General features: G+C 47.5%; 1 protein-coding gene across 3 annotated transcripts in view; it reads left to right on the plus strand.

Moving 5' to 3' along the window:
* LOC133348875 (breakpoint cluster region protein-like) overlaps window positions 1–25,359 on the plus strand; it is a 125,772-nt gene that overhangs the window by 16,511 nt on the left and 83,902 nt on the right. The window contains exon 1 of one of the 3 annotated variants that reach the window (XM_061561949.1): window positions 6,925–7,702. The exons of the other annotated variants lie outside the window; for them this stretch is intronic. Within the exon in view, the coding sequence (XP_061417933.1) occupies window positions 7,642–7,702 (61 nt within the window). The 5' untranslated portion in view covers window positions 6,925–7,641. Of the gene's footprint in view, window positions 1–6,924; window positions 7,703–25,359 lie in introns of those variants that run through there. 3 annotated transcript variants of the gene reach the window in all.

Consider the following 25,359-nt stretch of genomic DNA (forward strand, 5'->3'; position numbering starts at 1 on the left):
ACATATCCAACTCTCCGTGTAAAAAAGAGAAAGTATTTTTTACACAAACCGTCAGTCGGCACACGGCCTTCTGGCAGTGTGGATAACTTCAGCAGCATTATTGGAACCTCATTTGCCAGTAGAAAAATATGATCATTGTTTTTTTACCATTTTATCTGGCAACAAAACTGACACCTTTTTTTACAAGGAGTCATGTTTGCATAGACCACAATACCTGCAGTCCTAATGCAAACAAAAACATAACTCTGATAATGTATGCACTGTGCTTGGAGTTGATAGGAAAGCTGTCTCGGGTGTGGACCAATCAACTTCAAGGACAGTGCATACATTATCAGAGTTATGTTTTTGTTTGCATTACGAATGCAGGTACTGTACTGTGGTCTATGCAAACATGACTCCTTGTAAAAAAGGCGTCAGTTTTGTTGCCAGATAAAAGGGTAAAAAACGAATTATCATTCAGCAGCATCGTTTCAAGACAAGCAAATGCTAGACCGGTTTCGACAAGCGCTGTCTCATCAGCAGCCAAGGCTTGCTTGAATCATTGCTGGTGAATTGCAGATCTTTACCCGATGGGGTCTCAGTTCGACGCAAAGTTACATACAAGAAGACGGGTATCCATACTCTTTGGGTCTTTCGGTAAAGTCACGTATTATGTTTCTACCTCCGTGACTTTACTGAAAGAGCCAAAGAGTATGAATTCCTGCTGTCACGAAAGCTTTAAGTCAAGATGGATATCCTCAGAACGACAGGTGTCACAAGTACAGTACTGTATTTTGAGAAACCCATAATCTAGAAAGAAAAAAACATCTATTATACCTTTGCTTAGGTTGGCATGGTTGTGTTTTCGAATTGTACCGTGTTATTGTTTGCCATGACGTCTCATGTTTCGCCCCACCTCGCTGGGAGCTTGTTCTCGAACTGAAGTGCAAACGTTGGACATCGTTCCAAAGAACGCTTGCCTCCTTCCTGAATGCTTGACATTCTCTCACGCTATCACTAGTCCAGTTCACTAAGCAGCCCTCTTCCTTCACCTCATTCCATTCCTCTCTCAAAGCCTCACCTCTTCTCCATTGCCCATTCTCTTCCCTCCCCTTGTCCCACCGCTCCTTCCCATCCCTCCCCGTAATTCCGAAGTGCCCCTCTGTCGTTACTCATTCTTCAATCCTTGTTGTATGCCGTTGTGAGCTACATCATTCCACTGTCATCGTTTTTGTAAGCTTTGGCCAAGCGCCTTGAGTGAAGGTGCTCTATAAATATAAATTAGATGATGGGAATACGTTTTGACTTTTTAATTTGCTGTTAGAAATGCGAATTTTCACAGGTGACTGCGGTTACACGCATACAGTACGGTGTACCATTTTTGCGAAGTTTTTTTTTTTAAATGTGTGCCTGGATTTAAGCCATAGAACTTTGGCCGCACTTTAAAAAAAACACACACATTTTACGAGAAAAAAAAATTCCTTGCGGTAACCAAAGATTAAAAACCAAAGACCTCGGAGAACTTTTGCCAAGTGCCAAGTAGTTGTGTAATAATGCGTCGGTAAATCGAATATTGGATTTATTTAATGGGCGCCGCGGTGGTGTGATATCTTCCTTGCCTGGGATGCAGGATGTTGGGGCTTGTATATTTGGAGTTTGCGTGGATTTTTTTCTCCGGGTCCTCCGTTTTTTTCCCCTCCATATTCATGAACATGCATTGAGATTATGTGGATTAATTCGCTGCTATGAATCTCCAAATGATAAGCCACTTTGTTGACCTATCATTTTGTGGTCAGGTCAAAACTGAAATATAAGTTAATATCTCAGTGGGCTTTGTCTGGTAGGATGGGAATGGTTTTGTTTTATTAGTATGTGTTTGGGTGATTTGTTTAGCTTTATTGTACTTTGCACTACTATCTTGTTTTTGTATTGTGTTTGTTGTTGTAACGTTCTTACCTGCCCCGAGTGGACAGCTGTGAAAAAGAGCTTTATAGCTCATCGGATTCCTCCAGTATAAATACTGATTCTGATTCTTGAGGCTTGCGCAGTGTCGCAGTTTTAGGCCAAAGTTGTTCTCATTAACCCTTCCACCACCCGACAAGATCGCCACGTTTACAAATATATAAACATTGTCATTACTTCGATTTAAAGCTTTCGTGACTGCAGGGATTCATCTTCTTGGTTTTTTCGGTAAAGTCACGTAGAAGGGAAATAATAAAATAATAAAAATAAAACATAATAAAATAATTCTCACGACGTTTCGGCCACAACGCAAGCAGCCGTCTTCAGGTGAAGACCAGGTCTGTCGGCGCTGTCTTTCCGACAGACCTGTTCTTCACCTGAGGGACGGCTGCTTGCGTTGTGGCCGAAACGTCGTGAGAATTATTTTATTATGTTTTATTTTTATTGTTTTATTACTTCCCTTCTACGTGACTTTACCGAAAGAACCAAGAAGATTGTTATTATTTTTAGGTACCAGTGTGGATCTTCTCCGAGTTTACTACCAGATGAAGTTCAAAGCATTTTGAGGGTCGATGTTAAATTCAGTCGCGAGGCGTCTAAAGCCATCGGTGGTGCGAAGGAGCAGCTTTGTTGGTCGGAGTTTCATCACTACGTCGGCGTGTTTAATAAATAAGACGTTTGGACAAGTGGCCATCTGGTCCGATGGTTGAGGGGGTAAACGACAATAATTTTTATGGAAAAAAATATAATGGGTTTTTACCCTTACTGGCAATGAAACAGGTGTTAAGATATTCTAAGGTTTTCGGTAAAGTCGCGTAGGTAAAAAATTAATTTTAAAATTAAAATTATTTTAAATTAAAATTAATTACAATTAAAATTTATTTTAATGAATCCTTGCAATCACGAAAGCTTCAAATTTATGTGTTAAGATGTTCAAACACAAAGTAGAAACCTTTTACAAGGAATCGTGTTTGCATTAAGAGCACGTACTTGTGGTGAACATACAAACAAGCATGTTTGATTCCTTGCAAAAGGTTTCTATTTGGTGTTTGAACATCTTAAGACTTGTTTTATTGCTAGAAAGGGTAAAAACCTACTCTTAGATTTTTTTTCCACACATTGATACTGGCTAAAAGGTCCCATTTTGTTGGCAATTTTGTGGTAAAACTGCCAGGACGCCGTGGATAATTTTAAAAATCCCTTTGCGCTGCACGCCCTCTTGTGGCGCCAAGTGGTGACGACGTTAGTGACGTGGTAGATGTTCCGATAGCATTTGGTATTTGGTATTTACGTGCTTTATTTGATATTTTTAACAATACCGCAGCGCTGTTTACATACCTGTCAAGCACCTATTATCAGTGCCCTACCTTGTTACATACCAATTCAGACCTTATTGGTCACCCCTTGTTAATCTCAATGTTCATCCTACAAAGTCCCCATTACAAGAGAGAAACACAACACAAATTGACAAAAATTATGTTTCCCCCCCCCCCCCCGTATTGATACGCCGTATGGACCTGAACTAAATTTCCCTGTTTAAAAATATTGATAAACTGTATGGGTTGGCAGGTATGTGTTTATTCTCACAGCGTATGCAGTATTTGTTATTTTTAAAACAGCCGAATGAATACGGGACAGTACATGAAAATCAAAGAAAGCCTCGATTAATATTATAAGAGCGATGTTAATTATTTATCCGGGACATTTGAGTCTCAAGACTCGTTCGTGAGGGTCCTGCTACAGTGTATGTGCTGTGTTTTGAACGTCTTTCGCACCGTACGTAGCCAACTGTGCCAATCGGAAGGTCCGGGTGAATGAAAAGTACGAGATGTTTGGCCATTTATACGATTGAGTTATCAGCATTTGGGACCAAACCGGAGTAGCCGCAGAAAATGCACTCATAGTAGAGGGTACTAACACTCACATGTCCGCACAGACAGAGTTAACAGCCTGTCGTATCGTCATCTTGTGATCACCTTGCAGTCCCAGCCTACAACAACTGACGGTCTCTTACCTGAATACTAACCGGGCTCAACCCATGGAAAGCATCCAAAATCCGACAAGATTTAGTGTACATTCAGGGTAATTTGGTGAAAGAATACCATATCTGTACGAACGCATGTGTGTATGTTTTTAGAAACTCAAGGATGGATTTAAGGTGGCTGCTGACAGAGAGAGATGCAGACACCAGTTCAGCTGACGGGGCTTTAAATCCATCCGCAAGTCAATCCCTTTATTTAATGCTATGTAAAAAAAAACCATTAAGATGCATAATCACGTTAGTAAAGGTGACACGGCTGAAGTCAACGGTGAACGTGTGTCCATTACAAATAGCATTTACAATCCACGCTTTTCTCATTTCACATTTCATTAGCCCTCAACCAAATTACCGTGAACGCCCCCGCCTCCCCCCGATCTCATTGGATTTTACAAGTTTACCAGGGTTTGAGCCTGGTTACTACTTGCATGGGTGACCAACAGGGCTTGCCAGGAGGTGTAGGAGTGAGGGGCTGTGGGGATGGGACAGGAGATGGGCCATGCTGAATGTCACCCCCCTCGTATGCGCGGTGGATTTTACTGCGGGTTCTCTGCCTTCTTTCCGCCAAACTCTCACGAACAGAATTGGCCAAACGTTCCAATGTAGCATCAGCCCTCGTGAAAACAGTGACGTTTTTTTCCTTTATATTTTCTATCATGGATAACATTGGTAGCAAAAGCCGACTTGTTCAACTGTTGAAGATTGTAAATGGCGTGCAGAGAACACTGCTGGTGATTTGAACGTAATTATTCATCGGACAAAATCAAAGATTATAATTCGATTTATCGGTGTGATTGTCAAGGGAAGTAAGTGGGCCTCGGCGAGAACGGCTTCTGAGTGGGCAGCCGAAGGAGAGAAGGCGTCTGAGAAGACGTCCAATGTGGAGGTATAACGACGATATAAGTTCGTGTCCATGACCTAGAGACCTAGATGATGGTTATTTGCATCACGGGATTGTGAGAGATGGCGAGGACTTGAGGAGGCCTTCATCCGGCAGCGTTTTGATCTCGACCGATGACGATTTATGATCCTAGATTTGACGCTTTCGTGACTGCAAGGATCCATATTCTTAGTTCTTTCGGTAAAGTCATTATTTTTATTAATTTAAATTTCATTTTTTACCGACGTGACTTTACCGAAAGAACTAAGAATACGATTTATGATCGTCAGACATCGAGACGTTCTAAGTTTCAGTCGTTCTTTTCTTGCCGGCGCCACTTTACGCGCTCTGCCTCGCCACTCCATCTCACACTTTTCTCCCCCAGGCCTGGCACAAAAGCGGAACTCTTGAGCGTGTCGATTCAGGGGTCCGGCCTCACAGCTGCGGCAGTTGCCTGCAAATCGCCGACTGAATTTGCATGAGAATCCGTCCCAGTGAATTGATTGCAGCCGGGGTGCCGCGCCGCACGCGCTTGGGACGCGGCGTATGGTGCACAGAGGAGTTGTGAGCAGACACACAAAGACAAAGGATCCCCCCCCCCCCGTGTAGCCTTCGCAGACTGTTGGGGTAAGTACTGTTAGCGAGCACCTATGAAGCAGAGGTCGCAAACGGGTTTTGATTCATCTTCTTGGTTCTTTCGGTAAAGTCACGTAAAAGGGAAGTAATAAAATAATAAAAATAAAACATAATAAAATAATTCTCACGACGTTTCGGCCACAACGCAAGCAGCCGTCCTCAGGCGAAGAACATGTCTGTCGATAAGACAGAGTCTGAATGACACGTCCTAGGCTTGGTGCGTCTATTTAAGCTGGGAGGGAGGAGGAAGAGCGCCTTGACAAAATAATTTGCATATGAAGAGGAACTTAGGGTTTTAATTCCTTACCCGTACCCGTACCCGGCTGCACTAGGGTCGCAAATGGGTACCCGTACCCGTACCCAGCCGGGTACGGGTAACCGTTCCCTACCCGTACCCTACCCAAAATGAGTGACAAACGGCTACTCACCAGTGACTCACGGCCTACCCGTACCCGTACCCGGCCGCACCAGGGTCGCAAACGGTTACCCGGCTACCCGTACCCGGCAGGGTACGGGTAGCCGGGTATCAGGTAGGGTACGGGTATCGGGTACCCGGTTGCGACCTCTGCTATGAAGGCCAGCGCGGCACACCAGGCGGTGTTTGGCAAGCACCACTCCTGGCCGCCTTTGTATCTCTCTCGTGGAGATGTTGACACAGTAGACCAGGTACTCATTTGAGGCCGAGTCAACCTAGGTGAGGCCCAGGACCCCCGGTTCAGATAATCGTCACCGGTGTTCGAGTCCGTGAGTGGGAATCGAACTCAGGCCGGCGGGTGCATAGTACGGAGCGCGCTAACCACTACATTACCGCTCCCCCCCCCACTGATACGCACACAGACACGCACAAGGACAAAGACCCCCATCGCCGTAGAGGACTATTGGGGTAAGTGTTGTTAGTGAGCACCTATTAAAGACCCCCCCCACTCTCCCCTCCCCCCGATAGCTGTACAGGCTGTTGGGGCAAGTGCTGTTAGTAAGCACCTATGATGGTCGACACGTCACAACAAAGGGCAGATGGTGAGTGGTCATCACCACGTCCGGCCGTCTTTGTCTCCCCATTGTAAACGTTTTCACAATGTACTAGGGTACTCATTTAAGGCCCGAGTTGACTTAAATGATGCCCAGAACCGGTCCGGAGTTATTCATCACCGATGCTGGCGATAATCGGGAATCCGGCTTCGTCGCGCAGTGTAGCTAACCGCTGCACCACTGCTCCCCGCACACACACGTACACACACGGGAGCAAAGGGGTGGAGGGGGATGGAGGTGGTGGTGGGAATATGATGATGGAGGGGGTGGCGGCGGTGGGTGGTGGAGAGGCAGGAGGGGTGGGATGGGGGCACGTGGGGTTGTGGGGAGAGGGGGGGGGGGCTTTAGGGGGTGGTGTAGCAGCAGCAGCAGCAGCATCAGCCACACAAGGCAACGGCATCCAAGCGAGACAGCCATTGTATTAGCAACGTCTGCTACTGCCAATTTCTTGCTACTGCTCGTGGTTGTTGTTGGTGGTGGCGGTGGCGCATACTTATGCCCCGTCGGCACGCCACTGTGAGACCGGCCTCGAATCACCGCTGCCCTCCGCTCATCGTGCGGTCGCGCGTGCGGTGCGCAAACGCCGCTCGTTTCCAAATACCGCTTCTGCCCGTCTCGCTCATTGGCGGCGATGCCTCACATCTGCCGTGGCTCTGCATCATCGTAGCTCGGACTGTTGTTACTACGGCGACCGGCGCTGCATTTGCCGAGATCGGTGGTCCCCCTGGGAATTGAGCTCTCGCTCTCTCTCTCGCTCGCTCTCATCATATATATTCCGCAATCTCTCTCTTTTGCTGTCAATTACGTTTCGTTCCAAAAATATCGGACTGGGCAAACCGGGGCTGGCTGGCGCTGGACAGCGGTGACAGCGGACCCATCGCCGGAACCCGAGCCAGGGAAGGGCGCAATCAAAGGTCGTGCTCTCAGATGCTCGGAGGTTTCATCCGGAGGTTTTTCGTTCTGCACCCCGTGGTGCCCGGCGGGGGTGCTCTGTGAGCGAGGAGAGCCGGCTGCTCCTGCTGCTGCGGTGGCGGCGTTGGCGGTGACGGCGGTGACGGCAGAGAGCGAGGTGTGAACCGGGTCCATGCAACGGAAGGAGCCGTGATCAGCTGGGGAAATGGAGCAGCTGACCGGCGGACATCCCGCACGTCTCTCCTGGATTGATACGCTCTTTCTCAGTACGTACGCTCGCCACCGCCGGCAAGAACGGTGTTCTTCTCTCGCTCGCTCTCTCTTTCTCTCTCTCTCTCTCTCCGTGTGCATTGTCATCGTCGTCATTAGCAGCGGCAGCTGCGGTCAATCCGCCGCTGGATAAAGGCCTCCCCAAGCCGCCGCCACCTCTCGTGAGGCTACGATGAAATAATGTACCTAGTGCCCGCACACGAGCTGATCCCATTGCTCTATCACCTCAGCGGACGTCCTCTTGCACGCAGTTTAATTCCTTGGCTGGCCACTCCAGTATCATGCTTGACTGGGCGGCGTGTTTCTGCTCGAGCCCAATCACTTCTCTTAGCCGTTTAATGACAGTTACCTGGGTATGCTCTCTAAATCAAGTGCTCCTGTCGAATCTCGGAGGGCTGTCGCACGCTTTTCACGTCTCCCGTAATGCTTAATTTCTCACCGAATAATTTCCGGGTCGCCGGTAGAGACGTGAGTAGGTGGCACGTACAATGGGATGTGGTGTGCCGGGGTGCAGAAATATATTTTTTTATCGGTTGCCGGCCAAGGCACAGATCTGCTGAAATGAAGCTCCACATGTACGGCATTGTGTTCTGTTCATCAACACAAGGTGGGGTTCCCACCACTCGGCAGGGAGATTCTACACAGTATTAGCAAGCCTCGGCATATGTATGCGGTGATTTGTAACGCTTTTAAGGTGTAACATTTAATTGATTAAAAATATAAAATGATATCTCGTCATGTAGGTTCAGCGACGATTGAAAAGAAATCGGCATTTTAAGGATGCTTTGCAGATTGATGGATGTGGTAGTATATGTGAAGCAACGGGCAGACATTTCGCAACCTTTTTCAAGCAAATACTGAGTAAAATTATTGATAATAATGATAAGTTACAGGCCCTTTTTAATCAACTGCTGGATGAAGGGCTCCTGGTGCCGTATTGGTCGTGGGGATTGTTTGGCTGTGCGTCACCACGTTGGTTAGCACGGGTTGGTCCATGAGGACTGCCCAGGACAAGTTAGATATCACCCGCCGCTGACGTTAGCCCTGGCTGGGATACGAACCCAGGTTCGTAGCGCAGTGGAATAACCGGTGTGCCACTGCCCCCCCCCACCCAAATAATAACAATATTACTAATAAATAATCATCCAAATACGCATACAAAAATGAACAGCGGTTTATGTGCCAGTGTAAGCGGACGAGTGAAATGCCTCGATTAGCACGGCTGTGCTACGTGCGGTGCGAAAATTTAACGTGGATACATACGTACATGAATGGCTCTTGTTCGTTTTGTACGTGTAAGCGGTAACAGGGTTATGTAATACGGCAAGGCCACGTGACCGATATCAACACTCGACTGAGTGTGGGGAACAGTGAGGAGGAGGAGGGCGGCCGTTGGGCATTTTGGACATCCGATGCTCCGGTCGTGTGACCGATTTCAGGAAAATCCTTCCTTTCTCTCGTTCCCGAATAGCAAAACTAAAAAAAAAAACCTGTTGCACTGAAAATGCCGAACGATTTATTCTCCCGGTGTATTTGCAGGTTTTGACCAAAAGCAAAACGATTTAAATGACCGGAACTTAATCTAATTTAAGTTATGTTATGTAAAGGTGCAGCCCCTGCAATTTCTTGGTCATGGCATTGCTGAGAGAGAGGCCTCCACGAAGTGGGAGTTTCTCTAAATGGTTTTTGGCGTTCTGTTCCACGCTGGCCAGACGTCCGCGAAAAGGAGTGGGAGCAATCTGCGACTGGACTCCTCGTCCGTGTACCCATAATAGTAGCATCACGTCGCCACAGTACTCCACCCACCTCCACTGGCTCCCACTCTAACCACCGGATCAGTTTCGAGGTCGTCCTCCACGGGCTTGCCGCTCCAATCTCTCCCCTCTGATCTCGCTCTCTTCTGCCTCGCGTCCACTGCCCTCCCGTCAAGCCGAGGAATTCTTTTTTGTCGAAGCTCTCAGTCAACCGCTCGCTCAACCGCTTTCTCCAAAGCGCGCTTCGATTCAAATGACCCCCAGCTGTTTCTCCTCAATCGTTCATTGGTAAACCCGGCGTGCGTGGGGCGGTGTTCTGGCACTCGCGCCATGGATTTAACGGCTCGCTGGTCGGCTGACCCAGCGATCGTTGTTTAGAATGTCGAGTAGAGACGTTGTCGGCTTGGCAGGCGAAAGAGGTCAGGGTGGCTGGGAGGTGGGGGCGGGGGCTGGTGTGTGGTCATGTGTTTGTGTGGCGTGCTGCTATACTTTGATGCTGTCTGCAAATCACCTTGTTTGTAATCTTCTCATTGCCATCACCATCTCTCCACCGTGGCAGTGGTGAGATGTGATCTTCCTCACCTGGTATGCAGGAAGTCAGGGGTTCGATCCTGACCCTGACGCCTGTGTGTTTGGAGTATTTCGTGTTCTCCCTGTGGTCGCGTGGATTTTTTCTCTGGGTGTCCAATTCTTCCCTCCACATTTAGAAACATGCGTTTAGAATATTTCTATTATTTGGGTGCTATAAATGTCCAAATGATAAGGCACTTTGTTGAGCTATCATTTGTGGCCAGGTTGCTTTAAAAAAATAAGTTAATACCTCAGTGGGCTATGGGAGGATGGTTTAGTGTTATATTTGTACGTGTTTGTGGGATTTGTTTACCTTTCTTGTACTTTGCAATCCTATCGTGTTTTTGTATTGTGTGTGTTGTTGAAACGTTCTTACCCGCCCCGACTGGATATTTGTGAAAAAGAGCTTTAAAGCTCATCTGATTCCTCCGGTATGAATACATGTTCAGATTCTGATGTACGTATGTGTGCATGTTGAACGTCTTTCGCACCGTACGTAGCCAGCCGTGCTAATCGGAGGTGCGGTCTGTTGAGCCGTCGGACCGTTCCCTTCACCAACATCCCCTTCCAGTGGTCTCTCCACTTCCCGCTGGCCGTTGCTGCGTCTCCCAACTGACACGGCCTCCACCACGTCCGGCGTTTGATGTTTGACGCCCACTCAGATCGTGGTCCCCCTCTTCCCCCAGCGTCTTCTCCGGTGCTCCCTCCATCACCATCCTTTGTAGTAACATCTCCGTAATAGTAACATCTCCGTAATAATGTTACTCTTGTTTGTTCTGTCCGATTTAATCGCTCGTTCACGAAAAAAGGTGCTTGACAATTGGTGTATTGTCACGCTTCGGCAGTGCCAAACTATTGCCACAGTGATGAGGGAGGAGGGCTGGCTTTGCGTGAGCCATGACTCAGGTCACCAGGCGTATGGTGGAGTGTGCCAAACCACTGAACCACTCCTTAGCTATGGTCGGGAATCAAACTCCAGTCCACTTGGTTCATAGCGCAGTGCACTAACTGCCCATAACTTTGCACAGATATATACAAGGATTCATCGCCATCCTACCATCTCCTGGCATTTCCAGGCAGTCAAAAAAACAGAGCCAAAGGTCAAAGTGGTTTTACGTTCAAATGAGCATGGTGTGGCACTTATCCCAGATTTACAGCCCTTCCTTCACAGGTCCTATAAAATTCCAGATTCCTATGGTAGGGGTCAGTGACAATATCTAGGGGATTCAGCACTGTAAGAGTGTGTGTGTATGTAAAATGCAGCAGGGAGTAGCTCGTTAGCGGCTCCCCTCGTCCGATTTGCAGCCATGGCCAACATCAGTGGAGAATATCTGAACTGGTTCTGGGCCTCCTCTCGGTCAACTCGGCCATAAATGAGTACCTGGTGTAATCTGCAAACACCAGCACCGGGGAGACGAAGGTGACGGGGAATTAACCTAGATTTGAAGCTTTCGTGACTGCAAGGATTCATACTCTTAGTTCTTTCATGTGCCGTGCCAGCATTCATCTAACAGCACTTGCCCCAACAGTCTGTGTAGGCTACATAGGGCTATTTGTCTTTGTGTGTGTGTGTGAAATTTAGCACCTTCCAGAATGCGCGTCTGTTGAGTCGCTGCCGCCTGTAAGATGAATGTTTAGCGGCTCCCAGGAGCAGCTGCGTGTGCGATTTAACGCACAGGCGTGGAGAGACTCAGTCCAGACTCTAACAGTGCCCCGCCTGTCTGATAGATCCACTCAGACTGCGCACGTGCGCACGCGCGCGCGCGCACGCACGCACGCACGCTCCGCCACTCAAAACGCTCGCCGCTCTTTTCTCTCGAGCATTCACGCGAGTCGGTGGGGGTCCTTTTCTTATTTTATTGTTGTTGTTGCTGCAAAATGAAATCCTCTGCTCATGGCTCACCGATGCGGCTTCGAGCCATACCGCGCGTTGTTCGGCATTGCGTCCGATGTTTCTCTCCACACGCTTGGATGCTTCTTCAGAAACTAAATGGAGCAGCTCGCATTATCCCTCGACCTATATAGCGTTGCTGGCCGCTGCTCAACAAAGCCACCCCGAAGTGTCTGAAGGCCCGGGGTTGGAGTCCGAGGCTGCCACGGTGGCGAGATGTTAACTCCCTCACCTGGTACACAGGAGGTCGTGGGTTTGATCCCGGTCCTGATGCCTGCTGTATATTTGGAGTATGCGTTTCTCTCTCCCCGTGGTCGCGGGGATTTTTCTCCGGGTCCTCCGGTTTCTCCCTCCACATTTAGAATATTTGCCTGCTAGAAATGTACACATAATCAGCCACTTTGTTCAGCTATCATTTGTGATAGCCAGTTCGCTTCTGAAAAAGAGCTTCATGGCTCTGTGGGCCTTACACGGTAAAATAAAACACAGTTCATAGAACGCCACGTGCACCCCCCCCCCTTCCCCCCTTTATTCATTGGCCCTCTTGTTGTGGGTTCCTCTGGGCTGCCCTGCTGCTCGTGTCAGATGTCGGCCAACCGATGTCGTTGAGTTGTTTCGCTTGGAACTCGCATCTCAAATCCTTCTTCCTTTAATTAAAATCCTCGGGCCTCGGCCTGGAATTGCATTGTCCCGTCTCGCGATGCCCTCCTGTGAGCTGCGTTGCGGCAGTGAACGGGTTTAAGGTTGCAGGATAATGAAACTGAATCGGGGTGTCCGATCATGCATTATTGCTGCAGTTCATTACCGAGACCGCACGCCTTCACCTTTGCAGCGGGAATACATTTAAGGTCTACACGATCGCAGTAAGTGGATGCCAGTCACCAGAATGTGTTTTGTAATCTTAGCCGGCACCACTAAAACCCTGGCGGTGAAGCCCCTGTGTCAGCCACCTTTGATTAAACTGAGCTCTTGCTTAGTGAGCTGATGGTCATGCCAATGACTCCGCTAAAAAAGTAATCTTGTTTAGATCGTTTTTTTCAATTTTGCTCAATTACAGCATTAAACATTTCAGGCCATGTGACGAATATCTCCGTAGATGGGGGTACGGGAAATGGCAGCTCCTTCCAAGTGTGGATAATTGGTCACTCGAGGGGCTCTCAGAAGTAGTTTTGTGATATCACCTTCCGCGGGGGGCCTTCTCTAACTCCGCGAAACTCCGCTAACAGCGATGCTTCCAAATGCACACTTTTCCGTCTCTCGACATCGCGAAATTCCCAAACCGGGTAAATGACAGAACAGAATTTAATTGAACACATTTTTTTTTTCTTCCCGGGTATCGCCCAACGGTGCGTAGTTAGCCACTGCTGCCTGGCAATAATTCCGTGGGCAAACACTGCGCCCGGGGAGCAGATGGCGTGTGGTATCATCCGTGAAAATGAGCCGGCTTTCTCGCGCGACGGCGGCGGCGGCAGCAGCAGCAGCTCGGGGACGTGCCCTGAATCGCTGCGAGAGAACTGTGGAGAGGCACTGTACCGCGGCGGCAGGCGCGCGTGCTGCATTAAGACGGAAATGGATTCACGCGTCGGGGGGGGGGTGAGGGCCCCCCTCCCCCCGGCGAAAACAAGGACGTGTGCACGCAGCCGTTGGTCGCGTTCAAAGGTTCAAACTTCGTGGCAGGGCATCACCTGAAATGTATTTCTGGTCATCAAGGTATGCCCATGTCCCCCCTTCCATTTACGCATGGCTTTTTTTGGGTGTCTGTTTAGACGTATGTACGTATGCATGTTGAACTTCTTTTGCACCGTGACAGTCGGAGGACAGCAAACTAAACGCAAAAAGCAATTCTAAAGAAACTAGTTTTCAATAGAGATGATTTCAAAGTGGATCGCTCCATTGGCTTCTTAATATCGGAAAGAAGTACGTTCTAGCCGGCCACAGAAGCGCATCTGAAAGTGTGCGATGCGGCAGAGGTCGCAACCGGGTACCCGATACCCGTACTCTACCCGATACCCGGCTACCCGTACCCGGCCGGGTATGGGTATGGGTACCCGTTTGCGACCCTGGTGCGGTCGGGTATGGGTAGGCCGTGAGTCACTGGTGAGTCACCGTTTGTCACTCATTTCCCAACGTCTTGTCTTTTCTCACAATTCAAGTTCCTAGAATCAACTCACCCGCGCCTGCAACATGGCTTCATCCCAGAGGTCGCAATCGGGTACCCGATACCCGTACCCTACCCGTACCCGGCCGGGTACGGGTAGGGTACGGGTACGGCCGGGTGCGGGTACCCGTTTGCAACCCTGGTGCGGCCGGGTACGGGTACGGGTAAGGAATCAAAACCCGTTTGCGACCTCTGCGATGCGGTAACCTGTCTTTGTTCGATAAACGATGGGACACCAATGAGATGCCCCCACGCTTGAACCTTGGCTAGAGCTGATGCAAGAAAATATATCCACCCTTGAACATCAAGGGTGGTTGTTCTTTGTTTTCATGGCAGTCCCCCAGTCAGCAGTCAGAGCACTGAGCTGGCACTGCTGAGCCCGTGGGTTCGAATCCAGGCAACGGCCTGTGATTAAGCCAGGTCCTTAAGTATCAGGAGTTCGGTCATCTTCGCAAAAACAAAAAAATCGTAGAAAAAAAACCAAAGCGTGAATTTAGTTTCTGCGCTGAATTTGGCTAAGTTACACCTCGCAGAGAATTAAATGATCGGCTTGGCGAAGAACTTCACTCTCACACACAGAGCGAGTGGAAACTGCTGCCCCCTCCGCTGTGCGTTGACCGGAGGTCAATTGAACGGATCTCGGAGGTTTGCTCTGCGATATCGTTCCACTGGTCGTGTTTTTGGCCACAAGGAAGGTTGCCATAATAAAATTATTCTCACGACGTTTCGGCCACAACGCAAGTAGCCGTCCTCAGGATGAAGACCAGGTCTGTCGAGGCGACAGCGTCTGAATATTTTATTACTTCCCTTCTACGTGACTTTACCGGAAGAACCAAGAAGATGAATCCCTGCAGTCACGAAAGCTTTAAATCGAAATTTAAGGTTGCCATAGTTCTGCGAGAGATCCGAAACGATACTTTGTGTCGTGGCGTGACGTCGATCGCACAATTGTCCTGAAGTTTGGGGGGGGGGCGGGGGGTGCAGAGGCGGTTGGGGGTCGTGGGTGGGGGAGACAAAGGATTTACGTGGCATGACGACGAGGCCCTCTGCGAAGTCGTGGCGACGTATGGGCGCAATAAAGGGGGCGAGAGACGACGCTCGCGCCCCCCGCGGACACGATGGAGAGAGCGGCTTCGCCGGCGGCAAGAGAAAGGGGGGCCGCTCAGATTATGGGACCGCGCGGAACGGTTTATTATGATTAACGTGCTTTAGGTCATCAGATCTGATGGGTTTATTCCATCTAGATTGGATTTGGTTGCATGTTTTGTTTTTTAAGCAGATTTTTTGCCGCAAGGCACGCGGTTTTATTGGCCAGATAACGTTGCGGTTGTTCTTGCGTCGAGGGTTTGTGTTTTCGAAATGGCCTGTTAATGTGGTTCGCCCCCCAGCAGCCCCGCAATGATTTAGTTGAAATATCACGATTTTGCGCTCGCGACTTAAACTAAGATGTTGATTCCATTGTTTTAATTTTGCGCGTCTCTGTGGGTTGCAATGTGGAATCCTGCACTGGTTGCAAGGCATGACGTGAAACAGTAACATACAACATGCATGAATTGAAAATAAAATCAATCGCGGTACAGTATAACACGCACCATTTAGATGCGTGCTTCGTAAGCACAAGGATTGAACAAAAAGCCACGTGCGTCGGTGCATGCCCAGCGCTCTCCGTCTTCACCATGGCCACACTGCCCAGCGTGGTGAAGTATAGATGGGTCAAATAAACCCCCATGAATTGACAAATGGCTTTAAATTAGCATTGCATCGCCGTATTTTTCTCACGCGGTCGCTGGAACATTTGAAGCCTCGCGTTGCGGCAGTCTTATTGACTGGTTAATGCTCCCTTTATAACCGGGTTAAGAGAGCCCTCGAATTTCCGAAGGATGGCAACGAGAATTCACGACGGCAGCCGTTATGAAACGTGATTGGTTCCGGTCGCCCCGATTACACGACTCTAATGGCTACGTTTCCACGGCAATCCTCCCATCACGATCGAGCAGGCAAATCCCATAAAAAGCATACCTGTCCTACCACCTGGGTATTTCGTACAAAAACGGCTGAGCGCAGGTGCGAACGCTCCTGTTGTGGGCACGCTACCAACGCTGTAATGCACCGCAAGTGAGGGGGAAACAAGGCAGCTGGGTAGGATGGCTTGGGACGTTTCTCCCACTTCTGGTATCTTGGTGAGTGGTTTAGGTTGGCTGTTGGAGCCTTTGAGGTTTACACTGGCGTAGCTTCGTCAACGTGCAGCCAGCAGCACACACATTTCTTAAAGGTATTTCTTATTTTTCGATTTAAGCTTTCGTGACTGCAGGGATTCATCTTCTTGGTTCTTTCGGTAAAGTCACGTAGAAGGGAAATAATAAAATAATAAAAATAAAACATGATAAAATAATTCTCACGACGTTTCGGCCACAACGCAAGCAGCCGTCCTCAGGTGAAGAACAGGTCTGTCGGAAAGACAACATCTTATCTTTAAACTTGGTACGAATTGCGAATGTTTCAATTTGCACGCGTTACATGCAATGGGTGAATGTGACCTCTGGAGACTCTACTGTCGATGCCACTACATGTACCACAATGGTAAGAAAAACAAATCTTAACTTGGATCACAACCCTGACTCATGAACTATCATTCAATTGCTGAGGACAGCTCGAGGGAGTCAACAATAACACTGGTCAACAAAAAAAAGCATTGCTAAACTCATAAATAACACTGGTAAAAAAAAAAACCTTTTTTTCTGGCCTGGACTTTGCAGCTGTTTTAGACTAATTTCAGGGTGCTGATTCCAAATCTGATCTCAGATTTGCTCTATCACATCTCATTTTTATGCTATCGGCATACCCCATTTTCATTGATTTTACCCAAAATTAACTCTGTCACTTATGATTGCAAGTTGTTGCGAGTCGGTGAGTGCTTTAGTGTTAAAATATGGTGCTGCATTTTTAGGATAGTGTGTTTATAATATAATTTTATGTAGATATCCACATTTATTTAATATTTTTCTTCCCGCAGTTTTTATTGAAAATGCAATATTTGATATCTCAAAAACCTGATGTGATAGACAAAAACTGATGCCAGATTTGCAATCATCACCGTTGGAATACCTTATGCCAGAAAAAGTGTGTTGACCAGTGTAATCCGTTCGTATTCACCGCGGCATTGCGAAGTATGGTCAAACAACCCACCAAAAGTGACACGTCACGAATTACTGCTCTACGTTGGTGATAGATAACGACAGCTTGGTGAGGCTTTAATCCAGCAGTGGATTGACCATGGCTGTTGACGATATGTTGGATGTAATGGCTTTGTGTCAATTCTGCCAGTCAGTAGAGGCCATGCCATTCAGTATAATCGATTTTTGCAAGGCCGTAGCCATGGAGTCAACATTGGGGGGGACCAAATCTTCCAGGGGGTCCCCCCAGCAAAAAAAATCTGCCCAAAATATAAAAAAATTCACTAACACATAGGATGAGCTTTTTATTTATTTTTTGCAATAATGCCCAATAGTGTGTTGTATTACATTGCTGATTTTTCTTTTTTACCTTTTATTGTTTCATTGTATGTAATTGCAGAGATTAGGGATTAATAAAGTACAACCATAACCACAATCATATAACCAGAAATTTATTTTGTAGCATTTTGAGCATATTTTAATATTGGGGGGGGTGTGTCACCCCCAATATATATGATAATTAGGGCCTTGGCTTTTTGTATCCCACTTCATTAATGTCGGGCTCCTTAATGCTCGAAGAGTCTTACTCTTATCCAATCGTATTTAAAAAAATATATTTATTAAATCTGCTGCAACACACACACAGACGAGTCTTCTTGCACAGGTGTTGTGAAGTTAGAATGATGCTCACGATGACGACGGTGATGATAATAACGACTGTACACAAATAAATGAAAGGCATAGGGGGTGTGCGCATTTCTGGATGGCACAGCGCGTGTTTATGAACCCACTTTATTTACTGGAGCGTAATTGGATTTGCGACCCTAATGAGGGATTTTAAAAGGACAATTCTACCGGAGAGCTCCTCTCTTGATCTCGGGCTCAAAGGCCTACTCATTCATGTTTAACTTCGATGAATTTAGCTGCTTCGTTCGGCTGGGCTGTTGATTAAAATGAAGGAGAATTAAGTTGGCGAAATAAAAACTGCCCGATTTTTTTATTATAAAAATACGTTCATTGACTTGACATTTTATAAAATTCAATCATTTAACGGACACCATGAGTGCCGGCGTGTGGCGTCACGAATGTTTTGTTCTCACAGCGCTGTCCTGATCCTTCACGTGGAGCTCATCCTGACCTAAAACTCATTCGCTGCGTCCTAAATGCATTGTTGACTCGACAGGATATAAAACGGTTTTATTGGACGTGTACATTTTCATCCGTCCTATTAGCTTCTTCTAAGATGTCAGGCCAACGGGTCAAGATCCTCTCTCCAGGGCCTCCCGAGAGCTCCGTCTGCTTGAGGCCCTTCCACCGGCAGTGACGCGAGCCGGCAATTCGCAGGGCTCCACCTTCACCCTTCACAGCGTTAATCTCCCAACTAACTTTTGTTCGAATCAACGCGACTTTATATCTGCACGGTTTAAAATAAAAAAGTTAATTGGAAACCCGGCAATTAACGTCACACATCCCAAGATGTTCGCTCTGACAAGTTTTGGCGGTTCTCACGTGTTTGTTTGTTTGTATACCCAAGCGTATCCGTGCTCGGCCAGGTTTATTATCGCAGTGTTATTCGCTTCAATAAAGTCGGCACAATTCCTCCCGCGTAAGATTTCTCTTTTCCCGCCTCCTACCCCAAGTGGCTTACGCTCTCCACATTCCATCTGCTCGCTAGGGCTGAGCACTTTACGAGAGGCGGCTTACGTCGGAAATAGAGTGATGGCGAAAATTAAAATTGCAATACTGTGTACAGTACTAATGAGATCCAAAAGTGTTCAAGGCGATGGAATATTTCCGGTCCCCGAGGAGACAGCTCGCCGCATTCGACAGCCGTAGTTGGACCCGCCGCCTCTTCATTAGTTCTTACAACCAGGGCGAGATGTGTGTCTTTCTCGTTTTAAATGTACGCCTGGCGTGCAAATCGCCCTGGGCCCTCGTGGTAGAACGATCAATTAGATCGATGTATCGGTTTGATCTCGATTCCTTTGCACGTCATGTATGCGTGCATCGCATCGTGTGTCAGGACTTGTGATTTTCCATTCGAATTCGTGCGCTATGATTATTACTCTTACGCTTGTCCACTCAGGAGAGCCTCACTTGTGTCCCATGCCTCTTGTATTAACGGGGGAAGCGGTGGCAGTGTGGTTAGCACATTGGGTTTCATAAACACCTTGGCAGTTCGGATTTTAATTCCCGGCGACGGCTAACATCAGCGACGCGTGATATCTGAGGTGGTTCTTGCCCGTCACCCACCTTCACTAACTCGCACTGACCAGAGTGGTGAGGTATGGTCAGACAACCGTCACGACTGGCACGACATCGGGAGAAATTCATTCAGCAGCGGATTGACAAAGGTCTGTAATTGATTATTATTTTTCTTATTCTTCTTGTACTCCGTGTTGGGAGTAATTGGCGTTGCATGACTCCTGCAGCCACTAGAGTTGCTGCCTCTCACAGTGGTGAAGCTAAACATGGCATCGATTCCGGAACAATTCATCGAATCGTCGGGGAATGGTGGCAGGCGTGAATTTTTGAGCCCGACTGGGCTTCCTTCCAATGATAAAAAGCGCTCAACATATCCGTCAGTAACACCGTGTGGCCTTAGAAATAACAAAAGGGTATAATGGGCGACGTTTCAGGCAATGGCCCTGCACAGCACGTAGAGAGGCCAGGGAGGGGCAGCTGTCTAAGCGTGTACCACTTCATGGATGTACTGCGTAACAATCTGGAACATGCATGTACGTTGAACTTCTTTCGCACCAAATGTAGCCAACCACGCTAATCGGAGGTGCGGGGGAAGGACAGCAAACGCAGCACAAAAATCAGTTCTAAAGAAATGTGTAAAAAAAATGACAGCCATGAGAATGAAATTAAAATTGCACTGTAGCCTGCGCGCACTATGGCTTTGTTCGCTTCTCTTTTTTGGCGCACGTAAAACTCGGTAAAATATTTATAAAGCTGTGCGAGAAATTTATCACGTCAGTATTTTTGTTGCTTTCTTTTTGTTCACATTGCCTTGGGCATGAACTGTGTTTCCCTGCCTGCGTGAGATAATTGCATTGTATGCTGTTATTAACTGCCTCCTGCGGTTCTGTGCAATATCTCACAACAAGCGCAGCTATGACCAAATCACCCTGAAATGCACCCAATCATCAGATCCCACAAGCGAAGCAAGCTTTGCACCTGGTTAGCTGAAGAAGTTTCCAGCACGTGGAACGAAACGTCGGACCTCATGCCGAACGACACTCCTTGCATCCTGCGTGGTTTCGGGTTGTTTGACATGATGTCCGACGTTCCGCTCCACGTGCTTAGGGCTATTTTAGCAGAAGCTCCCCAGGACGTGGCACGAAATGTGAAGACATTGTGCCAGGAAACTCGAGGTACAACCTGAAAACACCCCGGAGAGCTGTTGCGGCCACATCGATTTTTGCAGTGGTAGGACATTGAGACGATTGTTGATGTGTTTTCATCGTTGTTGGGAATCATAAGTATGTCACAGCCAAGCGCGGCGCTCATTTCACCTAGATGACAGATGAACCCGCTCTGTTCAATTGGGTGCTGCGGTGGTGAGATGTTAACCACCTCACCTAGTATACAGGAGGTCGTGTGTTCGATCCCGACCCTGACGCCTGTATATTTGGATGCCTGCTGTATATTTAGAGTTTGCATGTTCTCCCCTTGGTTGCGTGGATTTTTCTCCGGGTCCTCCGGTTTTTCCCTCCACATTTAGAAACGTGCGTTTGGAGTATTTGGCCGCGACAACTTTACACTTGATCACAAGCCACTTCGTTGAGCGATCATTTGTGGACAGGTTGCTTCTGAAAAAAGAGCTGTATTGCTCAGTGGGCCTTACCTGGTAAAAAAGAAAAAAAAATTAATGTAGCGGAACGTCAGACACCACGCCGAACCACATGCGGTAAAATCGGATCAGAGATTGACTAATTGTTCACCATGCCCCGATGTCAGTCGCAGTCAATTAACTTCACGATTACGGAGCAATCGAATCTTGGGGTCTTTACAATGTGACATCGCATAGTGGTGTAAGCGTGGTTGGCATGGATGCTGGTGCAGGGAATTAAACGCTCTTGTTCAGAAGTGGCTTCTGAACAAGAGCTACATAGCTCAGTGGGGCCTTACCTGGTTAAAAAAAAAATGTGTCCAGCTGCACACGACGGAGCGCATGTGACGATAGCGAAATCGCAAGTCACCGCAGCCCGTCGATGCGACACCGGCGGATTAATGGAACGTGCCACCACGTGACGTCGCTTATTCAGGTGCCCTTTGCAAGAGGCCATTACTCCGCGTGCCCATTACTCCCGTGCGCTGGGCTCACGATTTTCGAATGATCATGAATTACACCGAGCGCGCATTTCTCAGCCCGGCAAAACACAGATTGCAATCGCCGTGCTTGCTGGTGTCTGTACCCGGTGTCTCTCCTCTCGGAATGGCTTATGCGTTGAAAACGTTAGCGATGCGCTTGTCAAGCAAGTTAGCCATTTAATTGCTTTGTCCTAGAGTGAATTTGCTAATACACCTACGCCACTCACTCCCTTCATATTTATATTTGGAGTGGTGCGATTGTTTATATGGTCTGCGGTTTGAAGTTGAAAGAATGCGAGCGGACGCAGGAGAGAGTGGTTGATCTTGGGGTTGAGCTAACCCTCTTTGTGAGGATATGAACAAAAGTTGTGGTGGACGAAAGGACAATGACAGTGATATATATCTATTTTAGGTGTACATTTGTAGAAAATGTTTTATTTTTCCGCAATACCATGGACACACTTGTCTTTTTTGTAGCCGGTCCACAGTATTATTAGTTCATACTTATAAAAAAAAGGAAATTGTCATTAAAAAAAGAAAAAATATTTCAATTTTATTCCGATTGTGCTGTCATTGTAAAGTCTTCAGATGGAGAATTGGCCATTCCAAACTGTCGCAAAGCAATCCTTGACCCTCTTTGTGACCTCTTATCCACACTGTTGTACTTTCCCACGCGCACTGCCGTAGAGCTGTTTATCGCATGGCAATCGTAGGAAAAACATCAATTATCACAGCAACCTGGTAACAGACGCAATTTTCACATTAATTTTGACCAATTAAGTAACAAATAAAATCATACAATGGAGATTTCTAGTATAATTTTTGGTGACTGCGCTGAGACCAGGGTTTAATTTGCCACTTAATAATTATCCAGGTCGCTGTTAGAGCAGAATGAGCACGTGATTAATAGCCTTGGCCATAGCGAGCAGTAAACTGGAAGTGGTGTTCCAAAGTAGAGAATTAATTTCCAGGTCTTTGACCCAGACAGCCCAGCTGAGATTAGTCCCCGGCTGAGACCATCAACTCATTAGAGAACCCATTTTACAGTCAAAATCGAACCCAGGAACTCACCCATTTAGTCAAGTAAAAATGTAACAACGCGCGTAAAGGTGACTTGGGTTTATTCCAGGCCTTTCCGTGAAGATTGTATCGCGCGCGCCACTTAATCTTAAACGCGTGATAAATCCCATGCTCATGATATCAACAGTTGCGCGTGTTCGTTTAATAAGGCCATTTCAGTTTGGCTGACTGTGCCCGGGCTAAACCGTCACATAAATAAACTTAACAAGACGGCGACGATGGACGATGCGTCGCTTCACGGCCGCACGTAAATTGGCTCCGTGACCTGGAACATTCCCCGGTTGAACTCGAGAGCCCCCCCCTCCCCCCCCCCCGTGACAACAACCGTCACAGGCGCAAATTATGTGAAATTCATGATTTGTGCCCCCGGAAAATAACGACACGACGGGCAATTACTCCGGGGCATTGATTTGAGCCGGGTTTTGTCAGTTTTTTCGCATCCGACCCACAGCGGAGAGGAGTGCGCGTGGCATCAAAGAGTTGTGACGTTCCCATGGCAGGAAGGAGAAGTTAAGCTTGCAGATGTCCCCAGCCACTCGTGGGATATGTGGAGTTGCGTTCAACAACTGTGCCCTCGACTCTAGAGCATCGTTTCCCAAAACTGATTTGCCCGTGACCTCAATACGTCTGTTCGAGTTGATCAATTTCATCATCATCATCATCACCATTGTTATCAGCAGCTAGACTCAATCCTCTGCTGGATGAAGGCCTCGACCACGTCGTTACCAATCCTCATGGTCAAGAAAAAGATCCCCCATATAGCCTTTAACAGATTGTTGGAGCTGTTAGCGAGCACTCTTGAAGGCTGGCACGGCACACGAGGGGATGGTTGGCCAGTGGCGATGGTTACACGTCGCACCAGGCATTCATTTCATGCCGAGTCGATCTAGTGGAGGTGATCATCACTGGTGTTGGCCGTGAGCAGGAATCGAACTGGGGGTCGCCGGGTTCGTAGCGCAGAGCGTTAACCACTGCGTTACCACTTTCCGTAACTTTACACGCAGCGCACAACGCTTCTCAGTGTGAAGAGCTCATTGTGATGCGCCTCATCCCTCTCACCTCCACGTGGCCGCCGTGGCGTTGGCGGTGCACGTCGTATCGAGATGAGAGAGTCCCCAGGTGTTCACGAGCATCGCAGCTGTGATTGCTTGAGATGCTTCTGCAACGTACCGTTCAAGATCACTCGCGCTCTCCGCTTTATAAAGCTTAGGCGGCTAATGAACACGTTTCCAACGGTTCAAACACTCGGTTCAAACTGCTGTCCAGTTATAATTCTGTAATAATGGATGAAACGTTTGTTTATTTTTGTCAAAGTGATTTCCTGTTCAAATAAGCATTTAAACTAAGCTTTGAATTTTACCCGGTAAGGCCCACTGAGCTGTATAGCTCTTTTTCAGAAGCGACCTGGCCACAAATGATCGCTCAACAAAGTGGCTTATCTTGTGGAAATTTATCGTGGCCAAATACTTTAAATGCGTGTTTCTAAATGTGAAGGCAAAAACCAGAGGACCCGGAGAAAAATCTGCACGACCACAGGGAAAACATGCAAATTCCAAATATACAATCTAGATTTGAAGTTTTCGTGACTGCAGGGATCCATACTCTTTGGTTCTTTCGGTAAAGTCACGTAGGTAATTTTTTTTAAACAACTAAATAAAATACATTTGAATTTATTTTATTTTTTACCTACGTGACTTTACCGAAAAAACCAAAGAGTAAACAATTGTTTCTTGTGTGACTTGTCCAAATATACACACGTCAGGGTTGAGATCGAACCCACTACTTCCTGCATACCAGGCGAGGTAGTCAACATCTTGCCACCACGGCGGTGCTCATCTTCTGTTTACATCCCTGAGCCAGTGGTGGAAATTCCACGTTCCAATGGCAGAGGCGAGCGTCTCCGTAGGACAACTCGCCGTTGACTTCCCCCAAAAAGCGGTACTCGTCTAACACTCCGGAAGGATGAATGTCAGAGTCAACACCCCAAGCAGGATGTGAACTCGCGACCTTTGCGCTGCAAGTCACGCTCGTACTACCATCGAGCCACCCGGCCGCTTTGGGTGGCACATCTACAGACTGGAAGCTCCGAACATAAACAAAATAGCAGTGTGCTCGCCACTCTTAAGGATTACCGGTGTGCGTGTGCGTACGGCGGTGTGCGCAACGTGCAGAGAGGGTGTAAATAATTCAGAGGGATTGATCAGAGATACCTTTTTGTCAGGGTATCATGGCCTATGTCAGCAGTCCATTTCATGATTTTGTCGATGGTGTTTTTGGGAGACATTTACAGCTCGTCAACAATAAATCAGCGCTAAGTAGACGATGTTGGGGTTTTTTCTTTTTTACGCAGATGTCAGCGGTACGCTATGGCGAGAATTACAGTGCCAGTAGAGGCGTTGTTAACATGAAAATGAAATAGCCCCGCGGTTATTTTTCACTTTCGCACATTAAATTTATAACGTGGCATTGTTGCGAGGGAGGGATAAAAAAGGCATTTATATATATATTTTAAAATTCCTTATTAAAATAAGCGCGTATAAATCACGGTGAAGTGTGCCGCGAAACCTATGGCGTCGCAAAATATGTTCAATTTACCCTAAGGCGCAATTAATTACCGCCGGAGCAGAGTGTTAATCGTATATTTATAGCGGGTGTGAAGAGTCCCGATCAGATCTGTCGCAGCCTACAACGCAGAGCCGCACCCATG

The sequence above is a fragment of the Lethenteron reissneri genome, chromosome 28 (genome assembly GCF_015708825.2).
Source record: "Lethenteron reissneri isolate LAM-NWPU_2019-01 chromosome 28, ASM1570882v1, whole genome shotgun sequence".
Taxonomy (NCBI): Eukaryota; Metazoa; Chordata; class Hyperoartia; order Petromyzontiformes; family Petromyzontidae; genus Lethenteron; species Lethenteron reissneri.